Source organism: Schistocerca nitens, chromosome 8, assembly GCF_023898315.1.
Source record: "Schistocerca nitens isolate TAMUIC-IGC-003100 chromosome 8, iqSchNite1.1, whole genome shotgun sequence".
NCBI classification, from domain to species: domain Eukaryota; kingdom Metazoa; phylum Arthropoda; class Insecta; order Orthoptera; family Acrididae; genus Schistocerca; species Schistocerca nitens.
In genome coordinates this window covers 356,294,764-356,308,095 of record NC_064621.1, presented here as the reverse complement: position 1 = coordinate 356,308,095, position 13,332 = coordinate 356,294,764, and the positions used below count along the sequence as shown (strand labels likewise).

The window sequence follows — 13,332 nt, the reverse complement described above, 5'->3', positions numbered from 1 at the left end:
AGTCTAGAGACCGATGACCTCAGCAGTTTGGTCCCTTAGGAATTCACACACATCCGAACATTTCAGAAGGTTGAGGGAAGCAAAACGCTGTCTACAACTTGTGCAGAAACCATTCTCCAATTATATAAAGCGAAGGATATGAAAAGAGAATAGAAACTGAGAACAGTGAAAAGGATAGTAACCTATTCCCCATGTCATACAGCCCGTGCACAGAGCAAGTAACAAAGGAAACAGAAGGGAAATTTCGAAAAGGGATTAAAATTAAAGGAGAATAAATAAAAACTTTCCGGTTTGACGAAGACACAGTAATTCCGTCAAGGATGGCAAAGTACTTCGAAGGTTAGTTGAGTAGGTTGGTCAGAATCTTCAAAAGAAGTGATAAGGTGAACATCTACAAAAATGAAACAAGGATTGTAATGTTTGGTAAAATTAAGTCAGGTGATGGTAAGGGAATTATATTGGCGAATAGTGCAATAAAAGTAGTAAAGCAGTTTTGTTATTTGGGCATCTAAATAACTGACGATGGCCGAAATTAGAGAGGACATGAAATGCAGGCTGGCAACAACAAGATAAGCATTTCAGAAAAGGGAATCTAATATAAATTTAACTCTTAGGATGTCTTTTTTGATGGATTTTATCTGGAGTGAACCCTAGTACGGAAGTCAAACGTAGACAATAAACAGTTTAGAAGTAAAGAGAACAGCATTTTTTGATGTTTTGTGCTACTGGAGAAATCTGAAAATTAGATGGGTAGAGCGAATAGCTAATTAGGCGGTGCCGATTGGAAATGGTGAAAGAAGAAACTTATGGCACAGCTTGATTAAATGAGGGGATCGATTGATAAGGCATATACAGAGGCTGCAAGGGATCGTCAGTTTCGTAAGCAATGCAAATGTTCGGAGCGGTGGGGAGGGGAGGGGGGAGGAGATAAACGATGTGGAGGGAAATCGTCTTTGATTACGGCAAGCAGGTTTAAATGAATGTAGATTGTAGTTGTTACACAGTCTGTCCCAGTTTCGTAAGGAGTGCCTGTATGACATTCTAAGCTGCGACACTATCTCTTTGCGAAGCGCAACCATGTCTGCAGCAGGCATCCAGGCCACGAATGTAGCAATACGTGTGTGACACACGTTGCAAAACGGCAGTGGAGCAGTGAGGAATCCTCCAGCGGTTGTGGTCGAAAATTCGCCGAATTCGATCCGAATACCGAGAGTCAAGTTCCTGGTTGCTCCTTCAAGACGACACCACAGCCCAAAAAGCGACGACTGTGCACTTTTTGGCCAACGAGTGGATCACATTCCTGAATGACCCACCGTATTCGCCTTATTTGGCCCCAGCCAACTTCTGGTTCTTCCCCAAATTGAAGTTGGCAAGGAATGGACGCAGTTAAGACACAGTTAAGGACATCGTAGAAAATGCAACTCCAAAAAAGGACCACAGTTACTGTTTCAAAACACTTTTAAATCGCAAGATTTTAAACATGGCTGGAACAGCAACTGTTGAAAATCTTCACGGTAAATGATAACAGCCAAACAGTTGCAGGATAAAGATTTATTAAAATCCTTGACCACGGTTTCGGTATATCTAAATATACCTTCATCAGAAGCAAAAATACACTAAAATCACATCCGGCAGTGGAGATTCATAAAACAATCGTGCCAAAGGCGTCGTCAGTAGTTAAAACATCATCTCCATTTATAGAACAAAATTATGAAGAGAAGGTCGATGTGAACACATCTTAGCATCAGTACTTCGCCTGTGAACTAGCGTGAAGAGGGTGTGGAAGTCCTAGGGCCAAGGATTTTAGTAACTCTTTATCCTGCAACTGTTTGGCTGTTATCATTTACCGTGAAGAACTTTTAAATCGATTTAAGCTGTGTTTTGATTCAGGGAGAGGCCATTTTGAATAAAGACAGTGGTTCTGTGAACGAAATTCATAGCGACTATGTTTGCAACTGAGATACACTGTGTAAGCGGAGATGAAGGGGCTCTGACGGATTGGACTAGCGTGGATAATTGTATCAAACCAGTCTTTGGACTTTAGACCACATCAACAATAACAAAATTCTTCAGAGGCACACCTTTATACCACTTAACCCCAGGTAAATAACCGAAGAGTACAATTAAACATTATCGTTCCACAGTGACCACAGTCCATATTGCATCAGCAAAACACGAAAATTTGTTACTGACAGTGTTGTTTATTACATCCATAAACCTCTATATAGAAAGAAGAGGGTCCATTTGTCTGTAATCCATATAAAACTACAGTTTTATTCCGATATTGATGAAATTTTGCACACTTTACCTTCAAGACAAGAGGAAGGTCACCGGCTATGTAAGATTTCGTAATCTGACTTGAAACATATATGAGTTTAGTATATAAAAGGAAAAGGTTGTTACCAAAAATCTTTAAAAGTTCTTGGCCGATATACAAGTACTTCAGATTTCTAGATGATCCCCTAATGAACGTTTGGGTGGACATACGCTATATATTTTAATATAAACAATATATAAGTATAAATATAAAATATACAAAGGAGAAACGTAGTTACCAAACATCTCGAAAAGTACTTCACCTATTTGCTTCAAACGTCTTGACCGATTTACTTCCAATTCCTACATTCAGACGAAACAATGAAGAAAATTAATGAAAAATTAAGTTCCTCACAAACGAACATGTAGTTGTAAACTGACTGTAATACTAAATTACAGGCCGCACGGGGAGCCGCGCGGTATGGGGCGTATTGTCACGGTCCGCTTGGCTCCTCCCGTCGGAGGTCCGATTCCTCCCAAGGGGATGGGTGTGTGCCTCGTCCTTAGCATAAGTTAGTTTAAGTTAGATTAAGTAGTGTGTAAGCTTTGGGACCGATGACCTAAGCAGTTTGGTCCCGTAAGTCCTTACCACAAATTTCAAAATTTACAGCGGCAATATCCGTTTTGGACATAGTACCATTAGACGTCACTAGGTCTCAGGGCGAGCGAAAGCTAGAGACTTTGACGGAATCGTGATTGCAATCTCTTATTTATTGATTGGTTGCCGTTGTTACATATGACATACATCCTAGAAGATTTTTGGTCCGTGTTCCACTGTTAGTTTTGTTATTAAACTCCATAGTGCCACACAAACCTAAGTCAGGTCGTAAATATAGTACCAACAGAAACCACGAGATTGCGAACGGATCAAAAGACCGAACAGAACCCGAGATTTCCCTGACGCACGTAAGTTATTTGAACAATTTGAGCGGTGCTCAACCACAGCCCTACTTGAAACAGTGAAAATTGAGTTGAAACAATAGAAGATAAATTCTCCAGAAACCGAATGAGATACTTATCGCAAAATGTAATAACAGATGGCGCAAGTAATCAACCTTTCGTATAGGTAGGACGTATTGATTCGTCGCATTCCTTTGATACCCAGTGGTTCAAATATATCCTACAGTTTAAAATGAATGCAGTTTCCCAGGCGGCTTGCATTCTCTAAGAGTATCAACAAGGCGCAGGGCCAATGACTTTTGTGGCAGATATTATTCATGATATTATTCACCCCGGGCAATGCTGGACACTGCAGTTAGTACCTAATAACGATTATGTTACAGAGGAATATTTATACGACATGTAATCTTTCGGCCATTCGTGAGATGAGTGGGAATTGGTCGTCAATGTCTAGGTCATAAGAGATGGAGCAGTAGCTTATGAATGGACTGGGGAAGTTTCATCCGGAATGCCACTTACTTTTCTTTCCAACACTTCGGCCACTGGACAGTGTAGATTCGCCATCTGGAATGTAAATGCTTCTACTTGGCTGTATGTCGTAAATCCTCTTCTGTGGAGAGCATGTGAAGGTTGTAGCTGCTTGCTAAGGAGTGGGCGGTATGTTCAGAGCACTGTGTGTTTGCTGACCTCTATTTCAGCTGCGAGGCCTTCCTGAGAGCGCGTTGTCGGAATGCTGCTTTCGCTGTTGATGCCCACGCAGGCGAATATGCCCGGCGAAAGCGTCACATTTGGCCGTGGCGCTAGTAGTCCTCACGCGAAAGCACGGATTGCAGCTTTTGTTGCGTGCAGTCTCTGTGTGCCAGACATGAGTACCCGTGGCTGCCAGAGCAATGGAAATCTACTGAGAAAGAGTGTCGACTCACATCGACATCTGGGCACCTCCATTCTTAATTTACAGATCCTAGCAAGTTCGTACCAGAGCGTTGTCACAATTACTCGCTGATCTGCGTGTGACACACTTAAATACCGAGGCAGAGGACCTCCAATTTCCCACTTACAGTATGACATGTCTGTCCATTCCTCTTCTAGGTGACCGATGAATGGCTGCATGCTACAGGGTGAGGAAGAAACGCCGGATTCAGGACAAAAGTTTATTCAGATCGGTACATTCTGAAAACATATGTACGACAATGAGGAGCTACAACACTATCACATCGTGCAGCGCATCGGAATGTACAGAAGAATGCGTATCAGCCCGCACTACACTACCAGCGGTCGTAGTGTAACCGTTCTTTAGAGAGTAGTTATACAGAAACGAGTATTAGATTAAATTCTGTAATACGAAATGACATAAGAGCCAAAAAACGGTAGTAGTTGTGCTGTCACCGCCAGACACCACACTTGCTAGGGGGTAGCCTTTAAATCGGCCACTGTCCGTTAGTATACGTCGGACCCGCGAGTCGCCGCTATCAGTGATTGCAGGCCGAGCGCCGCCACACGGCAGGTCTAGTCTAGAGAGACTCCCTAGCACTCGCCCCAGTTGTACAGCCGACTTTGCTAGCGATGGTTCACTGCCTACATACGCTCTCATTTGCAGAGACGACAGTTTAGCATAGCCTTCAGCTACGTCATTTGCTACGACCTAGCAAGGCGCCATATTCAGTTACTATGTATCCTGAATAGATAATATTGTGAATCATGTACCGTCAAGAGCGAAGTTCATCATTAATGGATGGAAGTTAAGTGTCCGCAGCTCGTGGTCGTGTGTAGCGTTCTCGCTTCCCGCGACCGGGTTCCCGGGTTAGATTCCCGGCGGGGTCAGGGATTTTCTCTCCCTCATGATAACCGGGTGTTGTGTGATGTCCTTAGGTTAGTTAGGTTTAAGTAGTTCTAAGTTCTAGGGGACTGATGACCATAGCTGTTTAGTCACATAGTGCTCAGAGTCATTTGAACCAAAGTTAAGTATCAAACTAATTACGTCCGCTTTCTGAATTCTAATTCCTTGTCATATTCCAGACCTCACGTCAGTATAGTTCTTACCTCCTCACGCCAGCCTGCGTGAGCTAAAACGCGCGCATTTCGGCCTCCACTAGTAACACGGTGTTGGCTCTTATGCCAACACAACAGTAGTATTTCGAAGTAACAGTTAGTTAAAATTTTACAAAGAGTAGATATTCGAAATGGAGTAACGCAAAGTAGTACAAAGGGAATCCAAGGAAGACATAACAGAGCTGCGTTTTGTTTTGAATTTAATATATAAACAAATGTGCAGCATTGTTAGGTCTCTTGAGTTTTTGTTTTCAGTGGTGGCGAGTGTGTTCGCAGTTCTTCCGTGGTAGTCGGAATTTTAGGATTAGAAGCCTAATAAAATTGTATTCTTAGAACTGAATTAGATATTGGTGGAGAATAGATTATTTTGGGATAAATTCAGAGACGGAGTCAATTAGAGGTGATTGGGTATATGAACATTGATATTCAAGTTCAAATGGTTCAAATGGCTCTGAGCACTGTGGGACTGAACTTCTGTGGTCATCAGTCCCCTAGAACTCAGAACTACTTAAACCTAACAAACCTAAAGACATCACTCACATCCATGCCCGAGGCAGGATTTGAACCTGCGACCGGAGTGGTCGCGCGGCTCCAGACTGTAGCGCCTAGAACCGCTCGGCCACTCCGGCCGGCGATATTCAAGTGAATGGTGATTGTACGTGTTAAACGAAACGCTACGATCTTATACTAACGATTGTGAAGAGGTTTATTGACAATACGGAAATCTATGGAGAAGAAATAAAAACTATGAGGTTCGCCGATGACAACATAGGACTTGGAAGAGCAGTTGAACGGAATGGACAGTGTCTTGAAAGAAGGGTATAAGATGAACATCAACAAAAGCAAAACGAGGATAATGGAATGTAGTCGAATTAAGCAGGGTGATGCTGAGGAAATGAGACACTTGAAGTAGCAAAGGAGTTTTCCTATTTGGGGACCAAAATAACTGACATGGTCGAAGTAGAGAGGATATAAAATGTAGACTGGCAATGGCAAGGAAAGCTTTTTTGAAGAAGAGAAATTTGTTAACATCGAGTATTGATTTAAGTGTCAGGAAGTCGTTTCTGAAGTATTTGTATGGAGTGTAGCCATGTATGGAAGTGAAACATGGGCGATAAATAGTTTAGACAAGAAGAGAATAGAAGCTTTCGAAATGTGGTGCTATAGAAGAATGCTGAAGATTAGATGGATAGATCACATAACTAATGAGGAGGTATTGAATAGAATTGGGGAGAAGAAGAGTTTGTGGCACAATTTGATTAGAAGAAGGGATCGGTTGGTAGGACATATTCTGAGGCATCAAGGGATCACCAATTTAGTACTGGAGGGCAGCGTGGAGGCTAAAAATCGTAGAGGGAGACCAAGAGATGGATACACTAAGCAGATTCAGAAGGATGTAGGCTGCAGTAGGTACTGGGAGATGAAGCAGCTTGCGCAGGACAGAGTAGCATGGAGAGCTTCATCAAACGAGTCTCAGGACTGAAGACAACAACAACAACAACAACAACAACAACAACAACAGCAACAACGGAATCTTTTATGTTGAATTAGGACTTTATTTGCTGTATGCGAGTTATTTAAGAGTATTGGGACCGATTGGACCTTATGACACTTTGCCGCTCGTTGTCAAGGTGATTCCGCTAATAAACGGGAAATGAAAAATAGTGCCCGTTAAAAGACTAAACTTGTGCTGAACAGACATTGAAAGGATTCGCACCCATAATTAATATCGTGTCGTGAGAATTGAGAAGCTTCGACATTGTAAGCTTCAGAGACATATTAATACGTTATCGGACATTAATGGCAAAGGACAGTTTCATGGGAAAGCATATCTTTGGTGACAGGTACACGAAGGAATGTAGTACTGATTGACTGTTATCATACCGAAACAATACACACTAGGATCAATTCTCCTTTCATTGATCCCCCAGTACCATCTATAATTAATTTAGGAATTTAACTGTGTCAATAAAACAGAAATATACGAGACATTCCCAGTGTTTACTAAATTCCATAATCAGCTAGTACATAGACAATAACATCTGTGAACATTCAAGGCTTATTGAAGGACGCTGATAAACCTTTTTACAAACAGATTTAATAGAATTCAATGAATGCATACAAACTGCTAAATTAACCAAATCAAATTACTCAGGGAAACACATTAGTAAAACACACTGGAACTCAATTGATACCTTACTCCAGAGTAATAAAAATAAAACGGTCGCTGGATCCGTCGTGGTTGAAAATGTATGAAATATATCTGGAAAAACGTGATCAATTTTCAACGGCTAGTTCACACGACTACATTCACAATGTGATTCAGAGATGTTATATGCCCGACCCACACGGCAGGGAATGGTTCTTAACTAGCCGGGACTGGTATACACAAACTTTTGAGATCAGCTTCGCTGCTGTGGTGTAGGGGGGGGGGGGGGGGGACGTCGAAGCGATATCTGTGCAGTCGCGACTACGGTGGATGTGCGGGCATAGTAGCTAACTGAGTAGAGTCTGCTGGGACATCAAACGCTACCCACAATGGAGCTATAATTCAGTTCCTCGTCAGGTTGCTATTTTATGTTTCAGTTTTCTTTACCTAATTCTCGTGCTTTATAAGAACGACATCATTTTGTCACATGACAACGGCCTGTTAAGTGACAGTGAAATCCATTAAACTGCATGCATATCTCTACTAAGTGCGCAGTGCAAAACCATAACTGTTCCTATCAAGTTCATGTAGGGCGGCTTGCCGATGGAGTACACAAACGAGGAATACTTCAACATGCTTTTGGCGCTGAGTGCATCCGATAAGGAAGCTGCTGCTGTCCTTGCGCATGCTGGGCAGTATCCTCAAAGGCGCCATCCCAATAAGAGTGATTTTCGTCTACTGGATCAACGCCTTCGGGAAACGGGTAACCTTCGTCCACAGGTAATGGACAGAGGTTGTCTGAGGACTGAATTCCACAAGTAGTGAACGTGATTCTTGAAGCCGTATACCAGTCATCTCGACGAAGTACCCGTGATATTGTAAAGCAGTTACAGATAGCTCAAAGACTGTTTGTTAAAGTGTCACATGATGAACTGCATCCACATCATTATACGAGGTGTGATTGGAAAGTTTTAAGAATAGGCTTGTAATTGTGCAATGGTGGTACTTACATGCTACTGTGATGCATCTCCTACAAAATAGTCCCCTTCTGACTGAACACACCGACTCCAACGGTGTTTCCACTTTTGGAAACATTCCTGGAATTTTTTTTTCCTGAAGTGTGTTAAGGACGCTCTCTGTATTTGCCTGGATGTCTTCAATAGAGTCAAATCGCTTCCCTTTCAGTGAAAATTTCAGTTTAGGAAACAGTTAGATGTCCACAGGAGCCAAATCAGGGGAATATGGCGGTTGTGGGATCAAAGGAACTTGGAATTTGGTGAATAATTCAACGATGGAGAAGGCACGATGACCCGGAGCGTTGTCATGGTGTAGCACCCGACTCCTGTCATTCCACAATGCAGGCCTTTCCTTGCACCTTTTCGCGCAAGCGCTCAAGGACACATTTTTAGTATTTCTGGTTAACAGTCTGTCCTCGAGGGGTTAATTCATGATGCACAATACCGGTATAATAGAAGAAAATCATCAAAATTGTCTTCACCTTCGACCGACTTTGCCGTGCTTTTTTCGGTCTTGGTGAACCTGTAGTCTTCCACTGCGATGACTGCACTTTGGTTTCAGGATCGTATCCATATACCCACGATTCGTCACCTGTAATTACCTTATTTAACAAATCTGGGTCACTTTTAGTCCAATTAATCAGTTCTTGGCACACTTCAAGTCGGTATTGTCTCGGGTCACTTGAAAACACTTATGGAATGAATTTTGGAGACACTCGACGCATGTTCAAATCTTCAGTTAAAATTGACTGAACTGTTCAGAAACTTAAATTAAATTTATCAGCTATCTCCCTCATCAGAGCGCACTAAGTCCCGAACTTTCACAACATTTTCATTCGTTTTTGAGATGGAAGGACGGCCGGACCGTGGTTCATCTTCAAATGATTCGCGACGATTTTTAAATCTGTTGAACCAGACAAAAACATTTGACTGGCTCATACCATTATCTCCAAAAGCTGTTTTTAATAGTTCGTAAGTCTCAGAAGCTGATTTACCGGTTTTAAAACAAAATTTCACACAAACTCTTTGCTCCGTTTTTACGTCCATTTTCACGCAGACAGAATCCGAAGCCCTAACAGACCTGCACTCAACTAGCTGCCACAACGAACTGAATAAAGGAAACGCAGTTTCCTGTTAGAGTGAGTTCAAGGAAAAGGCAATGACTCACTCCCCACCCTCCGTGTACCTGCCCACCAAACCAGTTAGCAGTAGCGGATCCGTTCTTAAAACTTTCCAATCACACCTCGTATGTTACTTCAACACCAGCGATCAGAAGACCGCATTCGACGAATACAGTTTCGTGAATGGCTTTACACCAATTAGAAGATAATGAACGTTTCATAAATAAAGTGATATGGACAGGCGAAACTACCATCATCCGTGAAGGTATTATCTCCTCCACAACAGCCATTATTGTTTGGAACAATCCACGTGTTACCAGAGAAACGTGACTTTCTGGCACGCTCTGGTGTAAACCTGTGAGCTGGAATCTTGGGGTTAGGGCTTTTGGGCCGTTACCCACTGCAGATAAGTTGAATGCGTCCCTGTGTCGTCCGTCTCTCTGCAATACTTTGCCTGACGCATTAGGAAACGTTCCACCTGATGTACAGCGAGAGCTATGGTTGCAGCATGATGCCGCGCTATCACACTTCAGAAATGGATGTGCATAACTGAACTGTCAGAAAAAAGTCAATACACCCGTTTAGAGATTTCCAATTCACTCAAGATTTATTGTTGCAACAGTTCATATGGAGTACTTGAAATGGTTACATTTACAGATCAATAGCACGAGCTGTTCTAAGGTACCTGGTATCGACCCTTGCTGAAACACTCATTTTAGTACGTGTGTAGCCTCGACGGACGGCAATACAGGCGCTGACTTTGGCAACGTGTCGATCATACATATGGCGAATGCTTTCCTGGGATATGTTATATCAAGCCTTCACGACCCGTTTACAAAGTTTTGTACGAGTTGTTGGCTGACAAGTCACACGACTCACTTCTCGACCCATAATATTCCACACGTGCTCGATTGGAGACAAGTCCGGAGATCGGGTGGCCAAGGAAGTTGCTGCACGTCTTCCAGAGCATATTGAGTTTCATGGGCAGTGTGTATGTGAGCATTATCGAGTTGGAATAATACTTCACCTTCCTGTTGCAAGAACGGGTCTAACAACATTCAGCTTGTACCAAGCGCAGGTTAGCGTCCCCTCCAGAAACACCAAAGGTGAACGAGAGTTGTAGCCTATCGCAGCCCAGATCATAAGGCCTGATCTACTTGAATGCAGTCTGCGAGACAGCACTCACCAGGTCTACGTCGTACGCGCAAACAAACATCACTTGCGTGCTGGCACAAGCTGCTTTCGTCACTGAAGACCACAGCACGCCATTCCATTTTCCAAATCATTCTCTGACGGCACCAGTGGAGCTGGGCACGTCGATACTGTGGTGAGTGGTCGCCGAGCGGTGCTAAGCGCTACAGTCTGGAACCGCGCAACCGCTACGGTCGCAGGTTCGAATCCTGCCTCGGGCATGGATCTGTGTGATGTCCTTAGGTTAGTTAGGCTTAAGTAGTTCTAAGTTCCAGACTGAAGCGCCTAGAACCGCTCGGCCACTCCGGCCGGCAAAAGTATGATCCAGTGAGTGGCGAATTGTTTGAAAATGCAAGGTGGTGGCTTTGAAGTGTTCTCTGAAGAACGTTGCCTTTACATGTACGTACTGGCTCTGTGAAGATAAGCCTGGGCGTCAAATCTACAGGATGGAAATATTGCGCATAGCATCATGTGCAGTCTAGTGTATCTTAGCTATTGTGTTTTTTGTTCTTCACTGGATACAGACGATGTTACTGTATTCATTATTGTTGTCTGTTGGCTTTATTTGTAACATGGACGAAATAAAGTGGTCTTTTACGTCTGTGTGAATTTCATATTATGTCTTAATGTTTAAATAAAGGTAGGAGTAACAGAAAGAAATACACAAGAGGTGTAAATTGGATATAATTCGATACATTAAATGAAAAAAATGCTATATACAGTACGAACACGAATCGATCATCGACACGTCTGCATATCAGTTCCTCATGGAACTGCCTCACCTCACTAAGCTAAAAGACACTCGCGATACAGTGCAGAATTCATACTACTTGTTCTTGCCCACACTGCACGCAGTTACGGCGTTGCCAGAGCTTCGTTTCTTAAAATCGCATTTCTGTTAAATCTTTTGGCGGGACTAGGTTTCGCTAGATACGTTCTTGACTTGAATTGGGATGAACGTGTGGCATTTTTTCTTCACCCTGTATAGTATTTGCATTATTAGGAATACTTTGAAAGGAAATGATGAGAATGGGTTCTGTACACACGACAGCTCCCTCAAACGACACGAAGGATGCCTTCGACAACGACGTCTCCTTCCTCCACTGTTAACGGCGACACATTACCCAGCTCTGTACCAGGTCCGGCACTGAGCCCAGGACATAGCCCTAAAGTCTGGTTATCAAGACCATTTTTCCATTTGATTGTCAAATATTGGCGACGAAAATTTCTTCCAGCACCATGATAGGAACTGACTCTGGTGGAATCTCAACTAGTTTGCATTATCGACCTCGATTAGAAGGCGAATGGATAATGTGAAGATGTGAAAATTTGTATACACTAATGCGCAACAGAATTAGAGATTGGTACCATGTTAAAGGAACTGTGTCCCTGTCTTGTCGCCAAATCCACCAGTTGGGCATGATACCTAGCTTATGCGTGATCGCAAAACATTGGAGGGACAAGATATCATTACATATGATCGCAGCCAAATAATCAGATTTTAACCCATACCCTATCTGTAGGTGTGCTGTCATTGTACACCGTGCTTACTGCCTTGTCTGCATTAGGCATGAATATTTTGACTTACAGTAACTGGAGTGTCACAGGCGTCATCGGCCACAGTTGATAATGTGTTGACGACAAGGGCTGATGTTGATGTGGACAGAATAAATAAATTAGATCGTGTTATAAGTGTAAGTTGTTTGTGAAATTAAATATATATATATATATATATATATATATATATATATATATATATATATATATATATACGATGATAAATTGTTTAACTCTACTATACTCTACCATTCGTTCATTTTTGACACTAAAAGTTTTTGGGACACGCTGTCCAGTTTTGAGCCTCTGTAGGTCTTTTTACATACGTGTCTCCTCTTCCACAGGTGCCGGTTGCTGAAGGCCCGTGACGTATACCAAGAGATGCCTGCAGACTTCCTGAATGAGCTTCACAAGTGGTCCCTCGAATGTGAGTACTGCGTCCAGTTCGTGTCCAAGGCAGTGTATAAACATTTTGGTTAAAGAACTAAGCCTTCATTTACGCCCCTTATTGTCTGCGTGCGACTGACTTCAAACTGTTAAATTAGTTAGTTCTGAAACTGACATCCTTCAACTGGGAGCGTCATGACAAAAAAATTTAATAAACCACCGAAGCCATCTGTTGGAACGGACGCAGAGTTACAATTCATTTCACAGGAAGCTTTGGACTAGTTGAGCTCTTCGATAGTGCTTCAGAGACTGACAAAAAGAATCTCATCGTAGAGTCGGCTGAAAGCAAAAATTTACGTAGAGAAAAGTGAACATCTATGAAGAGTTGCATGTTAGCCTGATGAGCTGGTAGGAGGCAGAAAAACAGTGCTTTAAAGCGTCATGCGTTGAATGAAGTAGGTATCACGTTATGAATTTGAATGCGTTCAGCCATGAAAACTTCGACCTTCTAAAAAAAAAAAAAAGGGGGTCTGTTGATACGCATATCGGACTGGGTTGCTAAATGTTGTAGACATTACACGGCGTTACCGAAGGGTGCAATTCGTGCAGCTGACTGAATTTCACACAAGTTATATAATAGGCATAT

At 42.5% G+C, this 13,332-nt stretch overlaps 1 protein-coding gene across 1 annotated transcript in view; it reads left to right on the top strand.

Moving 5' to 3' along the window:
- Positions 1-13,332, top strand: part of LOC126198820 (probable cytochrome P450 301a1, mitochondrial) — a 284,658-nt gene that overhangs the window by 177,579 nt on the left and 93,747 nt on the right. Inside the window, exon 5 of the mRNA XM_049935391.1 lies at positions 12,644-12,726. Coding sequence (XP_049791348.1) covers positions 12,644-12,726 — 83 coding nt within the window. The remainder of the gene's footprint in view (positions 1-12,643; positions 12,727-13,332) is intronic.